The sequence below is a fragment of the Panthera tigris genome, chromosome B4, assembly GCF_018350195.1.
Source record: "Panthera tigris isolate Pti1 chromosome B4, P.tigris_Pti1_mat1.1, whole genome shotgun sequence".
Lineage (NCBI taxonomy): Eukaryota > Metazoa > Chordata > Mammalia > Carnivora > Felidae > Panthera > Panthera tigris.
In genome coordinates this window covers 61,874,407-61,897,867 of record NC_056666.1, presented here as the reverse complement: position 1 = coordinate 61,897,867, position 23,461 = coordinate 61,874,407, and the positions used below count along the sequence as shown (strand labels likewise).

Here is a 23,461-nt window from a genome sequence, read left to right as displayed (position 1 = left end):
TAACGTTTTTATTTTATTTTTTTTGAGACACAGAGAGACAGAGCATGAACAGGGGAGGGTCAGAGAGAGGGAGACACAGAATCCGAAACAGGCATCAGGCTCTGAGCTGTCAGCACAGAGCCCGACGCGGGGCTCAAACTCATGGACCACGAGATCATGACCTGAGCCGAGGTCGGCCGCTTAACCGACTGAGCCACCCAGGCGCCCCTATATTTTAAATAAACTAGTAAATATTTTTAAAATTTCTCAGCTTTATGTCTGTTGTGGTAAATATTGACAGATGTAGCCCACATAAACAAAGCTCTTTGGGGGTCCTCAGTAATTTTTAGTGTATAAAAGTATCCACAAAACCAAGAAGTTTGAGGATTGCTGCATTAAGCCCATGTCCATTTGTCCTCCTGGCTGCTGCAACTTGAACTGTAAGAAGTTTTCCAAACATATCGGTTGACCCAAGAGAGTAAATTGCAGTCAAGGTGACTTTTCCAAAGATCTACTCTTCACTTTCCTTTCCTTGAGGTGAAAAGCGTGTTGTGTTGGGTAATTACAGCATGTAAGAAGTGGAGATGTTGACTATGTTTTATTTCTCCCCCAAGGCCCATTTTATTTCCACAGTCCTGAAAATGCTTCAGCCTTGGAGAGGAGCCCATGCTTGCATGCTGCCCATTTTAACCATCACCCTCAAAGGTGATTTCATGCTGAGGCAGCGGTTCTTGGGGACTCTGGTGTAAAGCAGACAGTATTATTTGTCAGAGCCATTCTCTGGTCACAAGCATTTTTAATTAAAGTTGTCCTATAAATAGCTTATATTCATTTCCTCTGAATCTCACAAGTCAGTAGAGACTAGGAATGATTAGCTTAGGTCAGGACATCTAGCCAGATGGGGTAAATGAAAAGTGAGTGCTTGAAATAGAGCTTCAGGGATTCAGTACTACTACTTGTTAAGATAAATGCATTGCCCTTCCAGAGAAGGTGGAATTTATTTTAAATAAACACCTAGGAGGTATTTTTCTCCCACGGTGGTGGTTCCCTTTTGTTTTTTAATAAGTGGAGTTAATCATTCCTTGAAATTTACAGTCAAGCGAAAGGAAAAGACAGATATTGAAGACATTATTCATAGACCCAGAGTCTTGAGATAGCCCTTGGATTCCCGGAGGCACAGGGATGTGATCACTTGCCCTTGACACGCATGGTGTTTTAAGTCCCATTACTTCTTTGGACTTTGAAAATTGCATTTCTAGAGGAAACCCAGCTCATAAACCCCCAAATAAGAGAAGTTTTAGATGAAAAAGGTGATCTCTCTGGCTATTTCAGAGTAGCAAGAATGTGGGGAAAAGCAAAATTAAATCAGGTAAAGGAGTAATTGTACTTGAAAACTGTTGTTGAATGTTGTATTTGACTTCGGCAAGTTAGAACGTGAAGACATCAGTTGTATTCTTTTTAGGAAACACACCTTTCAGCTCTCCCACAGTTTAGTTATACAGTGATGGCTCTAAGATCTGAAGTAGCCACGGATATTTTTCAAACACATTTTTATGTGATGCAGCTGTTGGAGTTAATGGTAACCAGCATTCTCGGGTATTTGGGTCATGACAGGTGTAGAGAATCTATCTCATCTCAAGTCTGGATGTCATGTCACTTCTGGTTGCCCCGAGTACCTTATGCTTCTCCTCCCCTGACGCTGTCACAGTACATTGCAATGTCTTCTTCCTATCTGAATCCCACTCAACTGCCATGGCAGGATTGTCTGTCTTGTTCACTCTTCTATCTCCACTGTATGCTTGGCATGTGTGTGGTGCTCACAAAATATTTGTTGAGGGGATGGATATCCGAAAGTATAATTGTTTCTGTTGATGCCAGAGACGCCATTTATTTCCAGAAATACTGCTTTTATTCAGGGTTCACCCATTCCCTGTGTGTCCACTGAAAACCTAAATTCTGTTCTCTGTCCCCATGTAGCTATGAGATTTGGGGCAAGTCTCTTAACCACTTTGCAGCCAGGTTTCTTCATTAGTTAAAAAAGGTGGTGAGTTACTGTTTTTAATATTGTTTCCAGCTCTAATATTCTTTTATCTCCTCTGCTGACAATCTCACCCACTTTATTTTTTGAGGGGGGTGGAGGGGCGCAGGAGACGGGGAGAGAGAATCCCAAGAGGCTCAGTGCTCAGCACAGAGCCCAACATAGGTCTCAGTCTTACTACTGTGAGATCATAACCTGACCCAAAATCAAGAGTCGGATGGTCAACTGACTGAGCCATCCAGGTGCCCCTCATCCATTGTATTTTTAATAATTGGGTGGGATTTTTTAAATGTTGATTTTACCATGACTATGTTAGTGTGTTTTAAAAGTACCATGTAATATACAAAATTTGATCCTTTAACACAAAAATAGCATTACAGTCAGTCTCACTAGTTGAATGCTAACACAGGAAACTTGAGATTTTCAGGAGCTGATTACTCAGGTTTGGATTAGCCAGCGTATTCTCTCTCTGGTTGCCTCCAGGATCTTAGATGTTTATTGACCTCTGTTTCAGAAGATGATTAAGAAAAGTTAAAAGGAAAACACCTAAGTTAATTATTTTTCATATTTGATAGGAAAGGAACTTGAGACTCTTGGCTAAGATGCCACTTGGACAGGGCCATGACGCTCCATGTGGCCTCAGTGACAACTCTAGTACACCTGAGCTCAAGAGCAGCTGTACTTAATCGTTTTAAAACACTGCTCTCATTGGGTTGTATTTGATAGTTCACTCATCTTTGAGCTCCTAAAACAGAGGGATTTTGTTTTATTCATCTGCGTGTTTTTGGCATCTGTCTCCCAGTGATACACGTAGCAATGCCAGCACTAAGGAGTGGTAATGATAAGGATGTGACATGACATATCCTATCGTGACAAGGTGCTATGTGCTACACATTGTTCTACATACTTAACATGTTTTAATCCATTTAATTGTCACAACAACCCTATGAGATAGGTACTACTGGTATCCCTGTGTTACAACTGGGCACGTAGAGGGGAAGTAAGGTCACATAGATAGTAAATGGTGGGTCTGGGATTCCAATCCGTATAGTGAAACACTGGCAGCCCGATCCCTAATCATTATACCATGCTCTCTACGGCCATTGCGGTAAATATGTCTTGAATGAATGAATAAATGAATATGTTTGCAATAGTACTCTGTAGCTATTAACTTGATCTGCCTGTGTCTAACTAAAGACACACACATGCACACCCACACACAAATTTGTTGGTCCTTCAATGGATGATATCTTCTCTTTTTTTTTTTAACTTTATTTATTTACTTTGAGAGAGACAGAGACAGTGTGAGCAGGGGAGGGGCAGAGAGAGATGGAGAGAAAGAGAATCCCAAGCAGGCTCTCTGCTAATGGTGCAGAGCCAGACGCAGGGCTTGAATTCACAAAACTGAGAGATCATGACCTGAGCCAGAACCAGGAGTCAGATGCTCAAACGACTGAGCCACCCAGGTGCCCCTGGATGATATCTTCATAAAATTTTTCTTCTCTTTAATAGATTGAAAGATGATTTGGGGATTTTCATTCACCTTTATTTTTTTTTGAAGTCTGACAATTTGTTGTTTGGCAATCAAAAATACATATGCTTTTTTTAAAAAATGCATATACTTTTTAGCAACATAGATCTCAATTTTTGCTGGGCTGTGGATTTGTAATTCAAATAACTGAAATTTGCCAAATCCAAACCACGTCTTGTTTCCTAAATGGTACTTAAATGTGTGGATTCAAAGAGATGGCCGTAGTCATTCCACAGAGGGTCAAATGTCTTTATCTTTCTGGGTCAAATCAAATTTAGGCTCCTTGGTTTATTGCTCAACACCCGGTGCATTTTTATTCACAAGCCAAAGGTGTCACATCTGAGGAAATTAGTGCTGTACATTCCCTTTTCATGTGTCTGGATGAATGCTTAGTAGGGGTAACTTGAGATAAAATTGTGGAAAACATCCACTCTCAGAGCATAGTAAAGGAAGACTTGCTATGTGCTTTATGCCGCATCATTTCCTTTTACCTGACCTTCCCAGCAGGACCAGGGAACCATGAAAGTGTTCACTTGTGAGTAATTGTTAGAACCTGGGTAGCTTTGATTCATTATGTAGGTTTTACCTTCCGATATTGTAAAAGGAAGCGTGACGTGACAATCTCGGCTGGTGGTGAACAATGTTCCTAAAAACTAATTCAGAATTGTTAGTGTGCTAAAGTGAATCTTTGGAAGAAGACCAGGACAGTTAGCAAATGACCCATTGAAGATGCAATAGTTGAACGGGGCCTTATCACAAGGATAGGAGTTGGAGGTATGCCTTCGAGAAGACCTGTATTCCCATTGGAGGGTGTGGCTCTGAGGTGGAACACACAGGTTGAATAAAGGAGGGAAGGAACAGTTGGGTGGGCTATTGAAATATTTTGAGTAAACAAAGGTCAAGGCAAAGCCCTCTGTAACCTGCATCAGCCTCCCTCCCCTTTTCTCAAAAACCTCCGCCAATAAACCATACAGTGTAGGTAAAGGGAGTGCTTGATACGCAATGCAGCTGTAAGACAAACGTTGCAGGCGTCCCTGCTCCCAGTCACATTGTCACCTCTGAAGAAACTCCTGTATGGACCTAGCCCTCATTTTCAAACAGAGAGTTACTGGGGGTGGAGGGCATCCCATTCAAACAACCATTTGAGGCTTTTTCCAGTTGTAGGGCAAATCCTTTCAGATGTCCCTTCTTAGTAAACATAGGCTTGTTTGCCCTAAAGAAACTAAATATAAATATGAATTGTAGGAATTTGTGCCATTGCACTGACTTCAATTAAAAGTACATGGTGTTTGATCTCAGTGCCTATTGGCCTATTGCATACAAGATCCTCAGTAAATTAGTTTCTACCTTTTCCATTTATGTCATTCAGTTTATTGTTGTAGTTTTTGTATTTCGGGGCTTTTTTTTGGAGAAAGAGGGTGAGCGTGCACACACGAGTGGGGCAGAGGGGCAGAGGGAGAGAGATAGAATCTTAAGCAGCTCCAAGCCCAGCACAGCCCAGCACGGGGCTCCATCAATCTCACCACCCTGAGATCATGACCTGAGCCAAACACTTAACCAGCTGAGCCACCCAGGTGCCCCTATTGTTGTTTGCTTTTAACTTTCTCATTTATTTTCCTTTGTTCTCTTTTAAAGGAGAGATTTAAGGAAGCTGAGGAAATATACCAGGCTGGAATAAAGAACTGTCCAGACAGCTCAGACTTACACAACAACTATGGGGTTTTCTTAGTTGATACCGGTGAGTAAAATTAAAGAGAACCTGTTCTGTTGAGATTAGATAATACTATCTATCAAGCAAAATGGCAACCACCCCAATAATGTCTCAGAAGTACCATTCACTTCTGGGCTTGGCAGGAAACTCACACTGTTGACAGTCACATTGCACTGTGGGGCTGTCATTTCTCCAAATCTTCAAGCTCAGCTCAGCAAAATCTGCCCAGTTCATACAGCTCTAAGGAAAACTCCCCAGGTGTCAGGAAGTAGCCTTGATGATTTAATGAGTAGCAGTCCTTTGAGTATCATTTATACAAGTTCATATACCTAAGATGATGAAACATTCCTCGGCAATGATGCAGAACTTGCCTCTGAATCTAGTTACGAGCAGATGGAAAATACTTTTCCACATCTGATAAAAAAGCCTCCAGAATTGTTTCATCATTCTTTACTTGATATACATTACGGAAACCATATTATTGTAACTGATAAGAGTACTCTTACATGACAGATGCTATATAAAATATACTTACTCCCTCTTATTAAGGCAACACTTTACTGAGCAGGGATTCTGTTTCCTTTATGATTTGTGTCCTATATGCTGTTGGCATGCTATGAATACCTATAAAGAATCAAAAGATATTTGAATTTAATGCAAAAGCACCATTTTGTTCTCATTGAGTATTGGACTATCTGCCTTGTGGTAAAATTCTATTTTAATTATTTTGTCAGTATGAATGCTCAAAAGGGTGTTTATTTTCTAGTATATCTGAAACTTTTCTTTTTTATAGAATGTAAATTTACATTCCAAAACTCCTGGGAAACGTCCCTTATTTTTGCATGTAAAATTGTTTTGTAGTGCCACCTGCTGGTTTGTTAGCAACACAATAATACATTAAGTGTCATGAAGATCTAAAAACCCAAAGAGACCCCCTCCCTGTTGGTCTCGTCTTAGCCCTCTTCCTTCTACTTCAACAACAAATAATGCCACTCCCCTAGAAATCTCACTGGCCACCCTGTGTACCTTCTCATCACTCCCTTTGTATTCATGTGTTTTATACTAGTGAAATTCTCCCTATTACCAGTGACCTATGTATATATACATACATGGTATCTCGTTTAATGCCTAAGATGTCTGCAGGTAATAAACATTCCATTTTCAGCCACTTAGATAAGATTTCACTAGGAAGCTTCTTTGGGGACCTTATCGGAGGCTTGATTCTAGTTCTGGTCTTCATCCTCAGTTGCCCTGGGATTTCTGTCAAGTCTCCTAAGTGCACTTGCACTTTAGTGTTTATATCTTTAAAGTAATACTTTTGTTTATTTTATAATAGCTCTTAAAGCCCAAGAGACAGCTAAATGGTATCTAAAGGCAGCTAACTAGTATCAAAAATACCTGTGAAGATCATTTAATTAAAATATTTTAAAATATGTAATGCGTTGGATACACACAGGGTAGCATTATTATTATTATTATTATTATTATTATTAAAACCCCATTATATAAATCCCATTTAACAAGAATGTATCATTTTTTAAAAGATTTTCAAGATCTGGCTGATACATACTTCTTCAAAGCAGTGCCTCGATTACTATGTTGCAGTACAGTAATTGAGACCAACCCTTAGAAATTGTTTCAGGACAGTTTTGTTTCTATAATAGCCTATTCTGTTTTTTAGTATAATGAGAAGCAACAATATCTCGCATAAATAACAATCATTGATGATCTCAAAACATCATACTTGCTAGGGCAATGGCCAGAAAACACTTTGGCTAAAATGATACGTGTAATAAAAGAAATAGATTTTAGTTTTCATTGCTCTTTTACTATTAATTTCCTTGGAAGTGGGAATGAATAGTAAAATGGCCCAAAGTTACGCAGTGGCAAGGAGATGAAGCCAAAATACAAGCTAATTTACACACTGAATCATTGATGGTATGACTCAGTAATACAAAGAAGAATGATCTACATCAGAAGAGAAATTGAAGAGACTCGTGCATTGTATAATTATTTCCAACTACCACTGATTACAGGCTCTCCGGAGAAGGCAGTGGCCCATTACCAGCAGGCCATCACACTCAGCCCAAGTCATCACGTAGCTATGGTGAATCTGGGGAGACTCTACAGGTCATTGGGCGAGAACAGTTTGGCCGAAGAATGGTATAAACGGTAAAATTCCTTTTCTTCACTTTGTAAGTTGCCCAAGGATGTCAGTAGTTGCCCTTCCAATTTTTACGTAATTGAAGCAGACATGCCTTTTGAATATTAACAGATTTTGCCAATTCAGGCAACACAGAGTCTCATCTCCAAAGAAAATAAAACCAAACCCTTAATGGTGTCCCAGTGAATGGCCTTTCTGCCTGCTGGTTAGAACACGGTGCTAAACCAAGGTTGGAATGTAATTCCTGCTTTGGTCAGTCCATTGTTTTCTGAGGCTATGGACTGCAGCCCAAGCCATAAATAGCAGTTTCAAAAATGGATGTGGTGGAAAGACTGTGCATACATCAGAACAAGCCTATCACCATTAATGGAAACGATCCTTGGAGCTCAGTGTGCATATTGATAGGTCACTAGAGACATTCTTATAGTCAGAGGGCGGCGTCATGATCTTTTTAAAAACAGTCTTCTTGATTATAAAAACCAGAGACCAGGGGCGCCTGGGTACCTCAGTCAGTTAAACGTCTGACTTCGGCTCAGGTCATGATCTCACAGTCCGTGAGTTCGAGCGCCACGTTGGGCTATGTGCTGACAGCCTGGAGCCTGCTTCAGATTCTGTGTCTCCCTCTCTCTGACTCTCCCCCGTTCGCTCTCTTTCTCTGTTTCAAAAATAAACAAACATTTAAAAATAAATAAATAAATAAAATAAAAAAATAAAAACCAGAGACCATGTTGAAGCAGAGTCTCCAACTGTGGACTGTCATCCCTAAATCTGCGTTTTGAGCTTTCAAAAGGTACCTATTAGAAGTGTCACTTCATCTTTCTGAAAACTTAGCGCACTGCAGGTGTCCCGCAAAGCTGAGATATTATCACCTTTGGGAGCGCTGTATTATAACACTGGCCGATATGAGGAAGCTCTGCAGATCTACCGGGAAGCTGCGGCCCTTCAGCCTTCTCAAAGGGAGCTCCGCCTGGCCCTGGTAAGTAGATTGCTAAAGAAAATGAGGCGGGAACACACAGGGTGCAGTGCAGAGAGTTGGAGTCAGAAGCCTCAGAACTTCAACTAGGATGCTACAGTATATCCGTTTCCTGACTATCCATGTAACCAGTGTTAGAGCCATTCACCAAACACACAGACACTAAAAACTTTTTTAAGTTTTTGGTTCGAAATGATTTCAAACTTAAAAAATTTGCAAGAATAGTAAATAGCTCCCGTACACCCTTTCACCCAGCTCCATCAATTTTTAGCATTTTGATGAATTAGTTTATCAATGCCTTGTATATATGCATCCATATATGTACCTATGTACATATTTAAGTATGTGTGCAAACGCATAGTATTTTTTTGTGAGCCACATGACAGTTATAGACCCCACCCCCTTTATTTCTAAGTACTTCAGCAAATAGTTCCTAAGAACAAGGACATTCTCTAATACAACCACAGTATGATTATCAAGTTTAGGAAATTAGTATCAACAATATTTTTTAATTTCAATTTGGAAATTTGCATTTTTGTTACTCTTTTCTAGATTTGTAACAAATCAAACTCGTTATAAATGCAATGTCCTGTTGAAACCATAAGAAATCATTTCTTTTTTAAAATATTTACTCAACTTTTTAAAAAAGTCACAAGTCATTTCACTGATGTCTTTGGTGTCCCTGCTATTCACGTATCATGCATTATTCTCCTAAATAAATAAACAGAAATGAACAACAAAAAATTAGAACCTGTAAACTGTGGGAATTCAGCTCCCTCTGTGAATCTCAGATAGAAGCTGAACATTTTTTTTTCTGGAGTGTTTCTGACACGCCCCTATTCAGAGATGCTGTATTTGATGAAGTGATGACAAACTGGCTCTGAAGCCAAGGTCATGTGGTTTTGCAGGCTCAGGTTTTGGCTGTAATGGGTCAGACAAAAGAAGCTGAAAAGATGACCAACCACATCGTGTCAGAGGAGACTGGATGCCTCGAATGCTACCGCCTGTTGTCAGCAATCTACAGCAAGCAGGAGCGCCACGACAAGGTAGAGGGACACGGGAGTCGTTTGGATCCACAGGTGGAAGATGGTGCGCACCTGACTGACTCTCCAGTCTGCACATTTACAAGGCGGAGCAGTCTTGACTATCATCCGTTGGCATGGCCTATCTTATGGATGTTTTTTGCAGATATCCCCTTAACTGCTAATATGTCCCCTTGAAATATTTTCTTGACTAATCTTTTGTTTAAAGATTTTATGTGAGGGGCACCTGGATGGCTCAGTCAGTTAAGTATGCAACTCTCGATTTCAGCTCAGGTCATGAGCTTCAGTCTGTTAGATTGAGCTCTGCTGACATCTCAGAGCCTGCTTAGGATTCTCTCTCCCCCTGTCTCCCTCTGCCTCTCTCTCTCTCTCTCCATCCCCCCCCAAAAATAAATAAGTAAATATTTAAAAAATAAATAAAGATTTTACGTGCTATTATCTCAGTTTGTTTTCACCTAACTCTATAAATACTAACTTTATATGCTCTGTCATTTGTATGCTTTATCATTTTCCATGTTCCTTCAAGTATATTTTTGTAGAGTCCTTATAACGCCCTTATATAGGTCAGTGACCCTGTGTTGCAACTGTTATTGTTTATCTCCATTTTAAAAGTAACATAGCCAGTAAACTTATGAACTGACTCAACAAAATATTTATTGAATGTCTGCTATATGCCAGACACTGTGGCAGGTACCAGGAATAAAGCGGTATAATAAAAACAAACAAACAAACAAAAACCACTTTTGTCCTCATGGAGTTTATAGTAGAAGAGGAAACCAAGATTTAAAAAGCAATCGCAAAACAGATATAAAATTATAGCTGTGCTCAGTATGTCATGAAGAGTGACATGGTTCTCACAGGCATATAATCAGGGACCTGAGTGATCTGGGAGGTTAGGTTCCCTGCAGAGTGATATGAAGGTGAATGCTGAATGATAAATAGGAGTTATTAGACAAAGGAGGGCAATGAAAAGCATTCTAGGCAGGATAAAGTATGTGCAAAGGCCCTGTGGCAGCAGCAAGTAGCAAGCCTGAGGGATGGGCATGAAGGGAGCAGGGCACTGTGTAAGATAATGGCTGTAGAGGTTGCTGGGGACAACACCCCACAGGGTGCGGGACCAGGGCAAGGCTTTTGTTTCATATCTTGGGAGAAGCTTTGGGGTTTTTTTGTTTGTTTTTGTTTGTTTTTTGTTTTTGAGAGAGGGGGTGGGGAGTGAGCAAGGGGCAGAGAGAGAGAATCTCAGGAGGGGCAGAGAGAGAAAAAGAGAAGAAGGGCTCGTGTTTACCTGAAGTGGAGCTCAAGCTCACTTGAAGCAGGGCTCAAGCTCACCAATGTGGGGCTCAAACTCACGAACTGTGAGATCATGTCCTGAGCCAAAGTCAGACGCTTAACAACTGAGCTACCCAGGCACCCCAAGCTTTTGGGATTTTATGGAGAAAAGCAGCATGGTGAGGTTTGTGCTTTGAAGGGATCCCTGGCTGCAGGGGATGGGGCAGTGGGTGCTGGGGGGGGCGGTGGTGGGAGGGGGCCAGAGTTGGCACCAAGGACCTAAGAGGAGGCCATGATTGGAGGGGTCCAGACGGACACAGGCAGGGCAAAACAAATGATGCCAGATCTTGTTTCCTTTCAGCTTTATCACATGATCTTCCTATGGGATGGTCAAGGACATTTCATTGTCACTAATATAAATGGAAACCCTGGAGTATAGGGAAATTATCTGGTCAGGGCCACATTATTTCTCAGTGAGAACATCAGAGAGAATGAAGAATGTGTTTTGATTGTCATTTACCACACCAGCTAATACATAAGGACAAAAAGTATACATTTTATCATTTAAGTTAGTTTTTCTTCATCTAATCTACTTATTCTGTCTTATTTTCAAACCTGTTATAGGCACTTGATGCTATAGACAAAGCTCTCCAGCTGAAGCCAAAGGACCCTAAAGTCGTATCTGAACTTTTTTTCACAAAAGGAAACCAACTAAGAGAGCAGAATCTTCTGGATAAAGCTTTTGAGGTATAAACACTTAATAAAATTATGTTATTAAATGAAGGGATTCAGATTAATACTCTCAATCTTTAATGAAGCATATGTGGCAAAATTTAAGATCATTGGCATGTTTGTGGAGTGAATTTTCTGATTAATTACCATGATGTTATATGTTTCGTTTTTATCATTGAGCCTTTGGATTTTTAGTATTCAGAGTTCTGCAATACCTCCACATTATTTTCTGAATGATTACTTTTAACTTGGTGCCTAAAGCAATTCCACATTTTTCCCTCAAACCAGTTTCTCTCTCTGCCACCCTCACTCTCTCTGTTTGCCTGCAATAACCCTCTAGTCTGGGTGGACTAGTGCTGAATAGCTTTGGCATTTCCACACATCCTTATAACATCCTTCTACACTCCCCCCGTCCCCAATTCCCCACAGATTCCCTGTCAGAATCCACTAAGACACAGCCTGTGTCCTCCTCCTTCTGGAAGCTCATCTGGCCTATCCTTTCTCCTTGGACTATCCTTTCTTGTTTCCCGTGAACTTTTAAAACATTTACTGTCTCTACAGGTCATTTGAAAGTATCATATATTACACTGTATTGTTAGGTCTCTTTCTCCTCTCCCTCTGTCTTCTCCGTCCCTCGCCTCCCCACCCCCTCTGGGCCCCGTGCATAATGCCTGCTCCCCAGTTAGATTAGACTTCTCCTTATAGAAGGGGACTGCTTCCTTCTGTGTTCCAAAACATAACATCTTGCATCTTATAGGCATTCAAATAAAATTTATACACAGCTTGAAATCAAAACGATATTGCAAGCAAATAGAAATGTTATAGAAATACCAAGCATTTCTGGTAAAGCCACAAGTTGGAATTAATGAAGTCATAAAATTACAGTAAATACAACATGGGGAAAGTAAAATTTTAAATGATACATTGTTTTTGAAAACAGTGAGTGATTTTTAAAATATTCAAAAACACATGTAAAGATATTTGGGGAAACTAATTTGAATGTGAACCCTTAAATCAGAAACAGTGGCATATTTAAAGCAGAAAGTGTGCACTTTTCTCTGCCCTGTGAACATTTTTTTAATGTTTATTTATTTCTGAGACAGAGACAGAGCACGAGTGGGGGAGGGGCAGAGAAAGAGGAAGACACAGAATCCAAAACAGGCTCCAGGTTCTGAGCTGTCAGCACAGAACCCGACGCGGGGCTTGAACCCATGAACTGCGAGATCATGATCTGAGTCGAAGTCAGATACTCAACCGACTGAGCCACCCAGGTGCCCCTGTGAACATTTTTTAATACCTTAAGTTACTTATACCTCACATGACAATTTGATTAATGTGTAATTAAATTATAAATAGTTATTTGGTATCTATATCTGTATCTTATACATTGTATTGAAAACCAAAGTATTTTCTAGTTGCTTAACTAATAGATCAAATAATCATTTTAAAGTAGCCAGATTGGGGTGCTTGGATGGCTCAGTCGATTGAGCATCTGACTTCAGCTCAGGTCATGAATTCGCAGTTCATGAGTTTGAGCCCCACGTCGGGCTCTGTGCTGACAGCTGAGGGCCCGGAGCCTGCCTTGGATTCTGTGTCTCCCTCTCTCTCTGTTCCTCCCCCACTCGTACGCCCCCTCTCTCTCAAAAATAAAGATTAAAAAAAATTAAAGTGGCTAGATCTATGAAAGGTAGGAGTAGGGCCTTGGGCTAACAGTAGCAGATAAAATCTATTAACATTTTTATTTATGATTACATGTATTCAGTATTTTAATCTTTGCAACAGTCACATAAGAAAGCTATGGTCATGGTCTCCATCTTACAGTTGAATAAACTGAGACTCAGAGGTTGTGTAACTTGCTCAAGGTCACAGGGGGTAAGAGATGGAGCTGGGATTTGAATCCAGGTTCCTAACTTCTACCCTACACCCTCATCTCTGTTGATAGAAATTAACCCGAGACACTTCCTTCAGGTTTACTTTAGCAGCTTTTTAAAGGCATAGTTTCTTATCGTTTGCTTGCTTCTTTTTTTAACGTTTATTTTTGAGACAGAGAGAGACAAAGCATGAACGGTCAGAGAGAGGGAGACACAGAATCTGAAACAGGCTCCAGGCTCTGAGCTGTCAGCACAGAGCCCGACGTGGGGCTCGAACTCACGGACCGCGAGATCATGACCTGAGCCGAAGTCGGCCGCTCAACCGAGCGAGCCACCCAGGCGCCCCACGTTTGCTTGCTTCTGTTAAAACTAAAGTAGAGGGGTGCCTGGGTGGCGCAGTCGGTTAAGCGTCCGACTTCAGCTCAGGTCACGATCTCGCGGTCTGTGAGTTCGAGCCCCACGTCAGGCTCTGGGCTGATGGCTCAGAGCCTGGAGCCTGCTTCCGATTCTGTGTCTCCCTCTCTCTCTCTGCCCCTCCCCTGTTCATGCTCTGACTCTCTCTGTCTCAAAAATAAATAAACGTTAAAAAATTAAAAAAAAAAAAAACTAAAGTAGAGGAGGAATGGACCAGATTCTGTTTACTTCACGAATCTGTTCCATTGGAGTCTTGCTAATGAAAATAGCAAAGACATTAAAATATACACACGGATCCTTAGCTTTGAAATTGAAAGTAGCACTCTTCGCCTTTAGCTTTATTTAGGGGACCACTCTTAAGTGCAGACCCAGTGGAGAACATGCCTGTGACGTTAAACAATGTGCAAAATATTACAAATATGCCGCACAGATATTACATTTAATGGGATACACATTTTCAGACCAAAAGAAGTATTTGAGGGAGAAGTAACTCTCTTCAGACCTTTCATGCAGCAGAAGATAAAGGAAGACTGTAATGATTAAAACTATCCCCTAGGAAAATGGAAGTCCTTAAAGAAGTAAGAGCATCCTGTCACGGCAAGTATTTCAGCATAGGCTGAATAAACATGCCAGTGACATTGTGAAAGGAGGTGCCACACTAGGGCTAAGCTGTGTGGGAAAATACTCGAAGATGCTGATTATTAAAAAGAAAAGTATTCTTACAAACTCCGTTTACAGTGACTAAGGCCAAAGCAGTTTTCTTGCAGATCAAGACCAGAGAGAAATGATGCACTGTAATAAAACCACCTGGATTCCCCACAGGTGTCCTCAGGCTCTGCAAGCAAATCACACAGTTCAGTTTCCTCCACTTCCGAATCATCCATTTTGAAAAATAATTGAAATAAACGGGAACACCTGTGAGCTAGTGGTGTCTGCTTTCATTGTATTAACCATTTAAATTCTCACTGATGAAGAAAGTGGTTTCCACGTCTGTAGCATGAAGCATGGGTTCTCGTTACTCAGCCTGAAGATGTTTCTTATATGTTTAGAGCTACAAAGCAGCCGTGGAACTGAATCCAGATCAAGCACAGGCCTGGATGAACATGGGTGGAATCCAACACATCAAGGTAGGAGAATAATTCACTTCCGTGTGGACTGGCTTTTCTTTGCGCTTTCTCTTTCTGTCTTTTCTCTCAAAAGATTGAGAAACTATTGTTTATTCCCTCTTTGAGTTGTCTGAACACCAAAAACGTAGGTGTTTAAAAGTAAAATTAGGAGTTTATGTTCATCTTGTATTATCGTGATATTGAATATCATGAAACCATTTTAAAAATAAATCTATACAAATTAAATCCCATGATTTTACTTAACATAAAGAAAATTGTGTGCACTTAGGAGAAGTATCATCGCACAGCAAGTGGAATCTGCTTATGTGAACTAAGTCCTTGTTGGAGCTTAGCGTAGCTCATTGTCCTACAGTTTAACTCACCGTCAAGACTACAGTGTTACTTTACATATCACTTTACTATTTCTTGTATCGAATGCGCCTTTTACCCCCTAATCTTTTTCTGAAACACAAGGCTGTTTACTTGTGGGTTTGTTTTTTATTCTTCCAAAAGAAAAAGCTACCTTTGAGAGAAGCATTAAAAATGACCTGGGGAGGACTGCTGTCTGTAACTAATGAACTCAAAGACTCACATTCACTCGTTCATCCATTCATTTGACAAACATGTATACAGAGCATGCTATGTGCCAGGTACTCTTTTTGGGAGCACTGGAAATAGAACATTGAACAAATAAGACAAAAGTGTCTGTCTTCGTGAAGCTAGCGTTTAGTAGGGGAGACTGGTAATAAATAAATACATACATGCATACATACATAATATATATACATACATATATATACATACATATATACATATGTGCATACATACATACATATATAAAATATATCATGGTGCTATGGGGTAAGAGCTGAAATTTAAAATTAAGGTGGCTGGGAAGGCCACACTTTAAAAGTTATTTTGAGTAGAGAACTGAAGGGAACAAGCCGTGTGGCACAACAGGGAAAGAGCATGTGCAAAGGTCCTGAGGTATGAGAGTACCAGCTGTGTTTGAAGAACAGGGAGGAGGCAAGTAAGATGAAATGGTAGAAGCCAGAGTCAAAGAAGACACAGGGCCAGAACATGCAGAGCCTTGAAGGGGGATTGTAGGGTCCTTGGCTTTTATGCCATGCCAAATGAATTGGGGTCCTTGGAGGACTTTCAGCAGAGAAATGCCATGGTCTGACATGTTTTCAAAGGATCACTCTTGTTTAGCTAACCTATTTCCAGGCTTCTACCTGTCTTTATATTGATAAAATAACAATATAGTGATTAGGATTTAAACAAAAGCCTAATAGGGTTCACTATTAAATGGAAACTGGTCATTCTCAAAAACACAACAAAACAAAAAGGTGACTCGCAACTGGAAGGCAATAATGGGATAGTTACTCTGTGACTGACAGCCTTGGTCTAATAGAAGAACATAGATGGCGAATCCAAACATGACATTTATCAGGGCAGAATAACCTGAGCTCTGATCTTAATGATTTTCTAGGGTGTCCAACAGTATGAACTTACTTTTCAAATAGTAACATAATTTTAAATAGTTAAATAGCATGTTAAATAGTTACATTTTAAAATAATGCATGCTCAGTATGTTTTTAGATGGGAGTGTGTCTGCAACTTAAAGCAGCTGGGTTCCCCTGTTAATGTAAAAAGTCCAATATATATACTCAAGACTTTTCCAGAAAGTCTGGAAATACAGGGATAATAGTACATTCATTGGACTCTCAGATTAACAAGTGAATCCATGCTTTCCATTTAGAGGTACTTCCCCTAAAAAGGTGTCTGGAGGTTGAAGAAAGATCTGTTAAGTGTATGACTTTAAAATGTAATGAGCACAAGATTAAAAATTAGTTTATGCAGCTTTTCATCTCTGCAAACATCACGTATTAGGTTAAACAATATAAAATGGCCATGTTTGGAGTTTAAAAATGGCCTCATATCAGTGAATCCATACAATGCAATCCAGTGTAAATGTGGATTGGGATGTGGTCATATAGATGCCACCATTAGGAAGCAAAAGTATTATCATGAGATCCTAAAGAGCAATCGTTAGCTTTCTGTCTTTTTGCAGAAAGTTAGCCCTTAGTAGCAGAGTGCTCCCATCAGTGTCAGCCCATCCCAGGCTCGCTCCTTCCCCGAGCCCGGGTGAAGCTTAGGATACTGAGGTTGCCAGTTGGAATAAGGCTTTGCAAGGAGGCGGCATGAAGAGATGAGAAGAGAGTTGTCTCTTGTTTATACTGCTTGGTAATAAAAGATAATTATTATGAAGCTCTATAAAGGATGGAGTGGATAGAATAAAAATCTAAAATACATTCTTTATAAACACGCAATTGCATCAACTGGGCCATACCACAAAGTACTATTTTCAGTACTGTCCTATGATAAGAATACGCATTTTCTAGAATGGCATTGTGCAGTAGACCTCTCTGTGATGTTGGAAATGCTCTGTATCTGCATGGTCCAAGGCAGCAGCCACTGGCCCATGTGGCTGTTGAGCCCTTAAAATGTGATTGGTGCAACTGAGCAACTGAATTCTTTTTTTTTTTAAATATAATTTGTCGTCAAATTGGTTTCCATACAACACCCAGTGCTCATCCCAACAAGTGCCCTCCTCCATGCCCATCGCCCACTTTCCCCTCTCCCCCCACCCCACATCAACCCTCAGTTTGTTCTCAGTATCCAAGAGTCTCTTATGGTTTGCCTCCCTCCCTCTCTGTAGCGTTTTTAAATTTATCATAATTGATTTCAATTTAGATAGCCATGTGGGGTCAGTGACTCCCATAGTGTAGATAGCACATTCCTAGAAATCAGATCATTCAGATTTGCTACCTTAGCATCTCAGAATTGAATCAAGGGATATAACTTTTAAAGAGTAATAATAAGGCTTCCAGTTTAATCAAGAAAAGAGCAATTTGAGGAAGAAAAGATAACTCTAGGAGTACATTTTATATGAAAGGATAAAGAAAGCTGGTGATCAAAGAAGGAAATGCCAACGCACCGGACTGAGGGCTAAATTCAGGGAAAACTCTTGGAAGAGCAACTTCCAGGTCAGCTGAAGTACAAGCATATTTTCAGAGCACACATGTTCAGTCATCTGCATGTGTGTGCTAAGCCTGATACACATCACAAGACACTTGGAAGTTAAATGCTGGAGTTGAAAAAAATAATAATTGAATGTAGCAAACCCAGGTTCTCACTTGTTCAGAATTCTGTTTAGCCTCTTGGGAGAATCAAGGTTAATAATCAGAAACGTTTTGGGGCGCCTGGGTGGCTCGGTCGGTTAAGCGGCCGACTTCGGCTCAGGTCATGATCTCGCGGTCCGTGAGTTCGAGCCCCGCGTCGGGCTCTGTGCTGACAGCTCAGAGCCTGGAGCCTGTTTCAGATTCTGTGTCTCCCTCTCTCTCTGACCCTCCCCCATTCATGCTCTGTCTCTCTCTGTCTCAAAAATAAATAAACGCTAAAAAAAAATTAAAAAAAAAATAATAATAATAATCAGAAATGTTTTCCTTTTCTGCCATTTCCACCCTCCTTTTCACCACTATGGCAAGCCAGTGCTCTAAGTGGACAGTGTCTGCATAAACCTGGATGGTCTTCTAATAATGACAACAATGGTAGCATCAGATTGAGTGTTCACTGTGCGTCAGGCAGTGTCCAAGCTCTTAACATGTATTCACTCAGCTGGAAGATAGTTAAGCATTCAGTAAATATTAGTTGCTAGTCGCGACCTAGTACTTTCACTTAGAAATGCTGTTTTAAATTGTGATGGGAATTCAGAGCGTAACCGGTTTTCTTCCACATGGAGCTGCAATTGAGCATAAAATAGAGCAAACTGAAATTTGGGGGAATGGAGAGAACACTCACAGTCATAGTTAGGAGACATGGCAGGACACGGATCTGAAAGAGGGTGGACCAAATAAGGAAGGTAAAATTTAGTTGCAGAAATGGGCCTGGAAAACAAGAATTGTGACTAATTTGCTCAGAACCATCTGGGACGGGGCACACATGGTTTCCAGTTAGAAAGCCATTGAACAAAGCAGATAGGGGTCAACAGAGGGTGGTGATAGGTGTCTTTAGCAGGTCCAGGGTGAGGTGCCTTCCTTCCTGCTTTAAGAGGATCCAGCAGGTACGTATTGTCACACGCCTTGGGTAAATTTAACCCCATATTCCTATAAGTTCTTTTCATTACATAAAAACTTACATTTCCATTACAGCCTGTATTAGGCAAAAGTTGCTTTTATGTCTTAAGCTGGAGATGCAAATAACTTCTACCACTAAAGAGTTACAGTGGATTTCTATTTAATCATCACAACTTGTGCAGTTTCAAAAACATTTCCCACAGATCTCCCTCCATTCCGTCTTTCTCTCCTCTTTCTCTCTCTGAATGTCTAGCCATGGCTCCATGTGATTACTAAGGAATAGTTCCATTATGAAATGACAGCCCTACATTAGTAGAATTGAAAATCTGGTTTTTTGCCATTTCACCTTACACTATAACTCTCATCCCTCACATTCTCCAGCTGGCCTGGTACTTAAAACAAATGGATTCTCCAAAAGCACCAACAGATAAGGATAAAATTTTGCCCATGCAGTCAGGGGTTCCTTCTGAGGACATATGTATTCAAGTGGGCCAGAAGGTCTGTTTCCTAGTCTCCCTGTTCTCCAAGAGAGTTCCAATGGGTCAGAATAGATCATTGTTCCCTTTCTTTTCCCCACAGGGAAACTATGTGTCCGCAAGAGCTTATTATGAGAGAGCCTTACAGCTGGTTCCAGACAGCAAACTGCTGCAGGAAAATCTCGCCAAACTGGATCGCCTAGAAAAACGATTACAAGAAGTTCGAGAAAAGGATCAAACATAAGCAGCACTGGAACCAGTCTCGAGGGACAGTGCTGGTGCCTCTGGAAGAGGAAAAAGTGATGCAGGCTCGCTTTCACAGCAGCAGGGGGGCAACAAAGAAGCTTTCCTGTCTCTCTGCGTTCAGGGGGGCACATTTAGGGACACCGCTGGCACCTCTGTGCTGAGGGACTTGCATTTCCATGGAAGAAGACAGAAAGAGCAAGCAAGAGCTAGGCCTGAGAGGAAGGAAAACAACTACTACACGTTTTGCAGATTTTTGTTGGCTTTAATTCCAGATTTCCCTTCATCTATTTCTCTGCTTTCCCAGCTTGAGAAGCTAATTCCATCTCTTAGTGTAGACTTTTATGTCCCAGAAATACATGGGCTTGAAATGCTATGAAGGGAGAGCAGCTCTTCTTAATGAGTTTTTTCAAAGAGAATAAAATCTCTGGGATAACCATTTGGGAAATTCCACCAAGAGGTAGCTCATTGAATTCTCCAGAACTGGAGATGAGTAATAGTTTGTGTAGAATCTTCTGGAATATATGGGGGAAAGGGCTCTTGTTAAGTGAGCTCTGCCTATATTCCCCTGGGGATAATCCCCCTAGAGCCCAATTGAAGAGTAAATTAAATTCCACTCTGATGCAATCTTTTCCTGTTGCCTAATATATCAAAAAAAGGAAGCTTCTGGAATTGTGTATGTGTATTCTTATCCCTAGGGGAAAATCAAGGATCTTGGTACCCCTAATTCTTTATGGAAATGTTTAAGATTATTTTAATTTTATTACAAGTACTACTAGAGTAGTGGTTCTGCTCTAAGATTTCAGAAGTGCTTTTAGAATCATAAATGTTTCTGCCTCCACATATATTGTTATTTTGGTGGAGAAAAAATAGTATATTCTACATGAGAAATATTAAAGATATTAACTAAGAGAAATGTTCTACTTTGTTATCTTAACGTTCAGTCATCCAGAGATTTATTATTTTTTTGAAAACTATATTTAACCATTGACAAATCTTTACAGTATATCACAGAAATCTTCACAGACTATAAACAGATGGAAAGGGAGCTCTATTGATTTGTCTACTGGGTCTCAATGAGAATTCTGCGCTTAGAACATGAGTGATGGAAACTTGGAGTTCTTGGTTCTGTATTTATAATTTTGGAGATTTCATGGAGAATGCTGAAAAAATCTAGGGGAAAAAAATCTCAATTTGTAATTTAAAAAATATATATTTATATTTAAAAGATAGAGGTAGCAAAGTTGAATTTACAATTTGACCTTTGTTTTTTAGTGTTATTTATTTCATAACTTATAAAATATTTAATATATATGTGTACACACATTTTTTCCTGTACATACTGGTTTTAATAGTAGCTTTCAGAACTGATCATACAAAAATTACAAATCTGAATTACAAAGTAGTTAAGTTTTAACAGCCCCTCAAAAATTTTGTATTGATTATTCACTTGCTGAAGCTAAAGAAATTAAGAATCAGACATCAGTGTTTGGGTGGTAATATATTTTGGAAGTGAAGAAATTGGAACACCTGATTCTAATTTGGCCATCATCATAACCTTTAAAAAAAAGGAGAAGAAGAAGAAGAAGAAGAAGAAGAAGAAGAAGAAGAGGAGAAGGAGGAGGAAGAACAACCACCAAGTGCTGTTCACAGCTCTGGGCCAGGTGGCCTAAACATGTAGTAGCCTGAAGGCACTCAGATTTCACATGCTCAGACCAGGGCAGGGTAAAAAGTCTGTTTCTTCTCAGCACAGTATCAGGAAACACTGCCCCTCTATGTTGTTATCTTTTTGTCAAGGTAAGTCTAGTTAAAAAAAAACTTCTTTGGAAAGGGATGATGGAAGGAATACTTTAAATGCAAAGGATTACAGAATTTGAATTGGCATACATGTATTTGTATGCATCAATAATCCAATAATATATGTATTACCACTATGATCTTCTGTTTCTAATAGTCCTTTTAGCCTTATATATCATAACCTTTTCCAAAATTTTATTTAAAATATTTTTCTTGCCTTCAAAATTATACTTGTGTAGTCCTAAGGCCAAGAAATGTACTAGAGTTTATTTTAAATGATCAGCCCACTCCCAAATTGAAAAGCATAAGCCTAGCTAAAAACAGTATCTAAGACTTTAATCACAACTTTTTAAAATAACCTGTAACCAAAACTCACACTTAGGAAATTAATGGAAAAGACTAAGCCCCAAGTTTTGAAAAGCTTTTTTTTCTCAGCCTTACTTGAAGGGCTGCTAAAGGTATGAGGGTCCATTAGTGGGAATAATTGAAATGGCAGTCACAGTGTAAAAGTTTCTAAGGGAAGGGGTCACATGACCTTCAGGAGACTTCTTCTATCTTCTTTTGGGTGCTTTTCTCTCTCCCCATGTCTTTCTGTCTCTCTCTGTCTCTCCCCCTCCCCTCAATCTCTCCTTTCATTCTGTCCCTCCTCCCCCTCCCCTTCTCACTATCACTCTGCCTCATTCTGTGTGCACACACTGGCAACTCTTTGAACATTAAAAGTAAGCACTGTTTGTTGGGTCAGATATTTTTATCCTGATTTAATAATGTCACTGAGATGTAGCCAATGAAATAGTTTTCATAGTTAAATAGTGCCTATAAGAAAATAAATCACATGTTATTTTTCAAAGATATTAAGTGTATTTTATAACTATTTTTATTTGGTTCTTGTAACATGAAAATAATATTCATTCTTATCAATAAAAGCAGGCTAGTCATGGAGATCTATCTAGATTGCCCTTAATAAAAGCATGCTTGGCATGAGAGTTGATAGCCCTTTCTGAGATGGAGTCTCAGAGCCAGCTTCATGAGCATGCACTTCATGTGGCCCCTCAGGGTCCTGCACTCAGGCACCCATGCTTGGTCAAAGGCTCTGCTTGAAATTCTTAATAATTTTGAACGACGAATCCTGCAATTCCATTTTGCGCTGGACCCTTAAATATGTAGGGTATCCTCAGCGGGAGGGAAGTTGACTGAGGACAAGACAGGAGTTGCTTTAGTCTGGGTGAACACTTGATCTGGTGATCAGTTTTATTTGTGACTGTGTTACTCTGGGCAGCATTTGCTTTTTTTTCTCAGCTACATTTCAAGTTCCTTGTGTATGTCTGTTCCCTCTTACTGCCAGTCTATCTAACCTGTCCTTCTGTCCTACCTAGAACCAGTTCTCCTTGTCTTTAAAATTCCCAGGAAATGACAGTCCCTTGACACAGGAGCCATGACAATGGCTTTACCAGTTTATTTCAACCCTAAGAATTATTCAGAATTTTTTAAATGATCCAGATGTTTTCAGTCTGTATTCATAAAACATGGTCCCGTGATGTAACATAGGTAAACTAAACCAAAGATTCAAATGCCTTGGAGGAAAGGAAATTTTATTTTAGGGAATCCTGAGATATATTCTTTTGGGCTTATTTGTTTTGAGGTCTATCATAAAACAAAGAGGATTGTTGGCACTTTAATTACAACTTCCTATAATACTTCACAGCCCCTAGCATGAGACTCTGACATTTGTCACAGGTCATACCTCATCTGATGCAGGGGTTTATAGTGGTTGCACGATGCTTCTGGGCAACTGCTCTTCAATGGGACTAAATGAGAAAATCCAAACTGTTCTATACAAACCCACCTACAAAAGCTATAATTGGAGGGGGAATAAAAACAAATGTGTGGTTTCTTACTGTCTCTATTAAACATTCCAGGCCCCTCAGGTTGACGAGCTGCATTCAGCTGATAGTTGAGAACTAACTCACACATACCG

The 23,461-nt window shown here is 40.0% G+C and overlaps 1 protein-coding gene and 1 long non-coding RNA gene across 4 annotated transcripts in view; one reads left to right on the top strand and one right to left on the bottom strand.

The window, feature by feature from the left end:
* Positions 1-22,293, top strand: part of TMTC1 (transmembrane O-mannosyltransferase targeting cadherins 1) — a 275,658-nt gene extending 253,365 nt beyond the window's left edge. Inside the window, exons 14-20 of the mRNA XM_007098851.2 lie at positions 5,184-5,286; positions 7,296-7,431; positions 8,255-8,399; positions 9,305-9,442; positions 11,333-11,455; positions 14,775-14,852; positions 19,550-22,293. Coding sequence (XP_007098913.2) covers positions 5,184-5,286; positions 7,296-7,431; positions 8,255-8,399; positions 9,305-9,442; positions 11,333-11,455; positions 14,775-14,852; positions 19,550-19,690 — 864 coding nt within the window. The 3' untranslated portion in view covers positions 19,691-22,293. The remainder of the gene's footprint in view (positions 1-5,183; positions 5,287-7,295; positions 7,432-8,254; positions 8,400-9,304; positions 9,443-11,332; positions 11,456-14,774; positions 14,853-19,549) is intronic.
* Positions 1-23,461, bottom strand: part of LOC122240324 — a 70,906-nt gene that overhangs the window by 39,054 nt on the left and 8,391 nt on the right. For all 3 annotated transcript variants that reach the window (XR_006219860.1, XR_006219859.1, XR_006219861.1), the window contains one exon: positions 5,795-5,883. This is a non-coding gene — a long non-coding RNA (uncharacterized LOC122240324). The remainder of the gene's footprint in view (positions 1-5,794; positions 5,884-23,461) is intronic.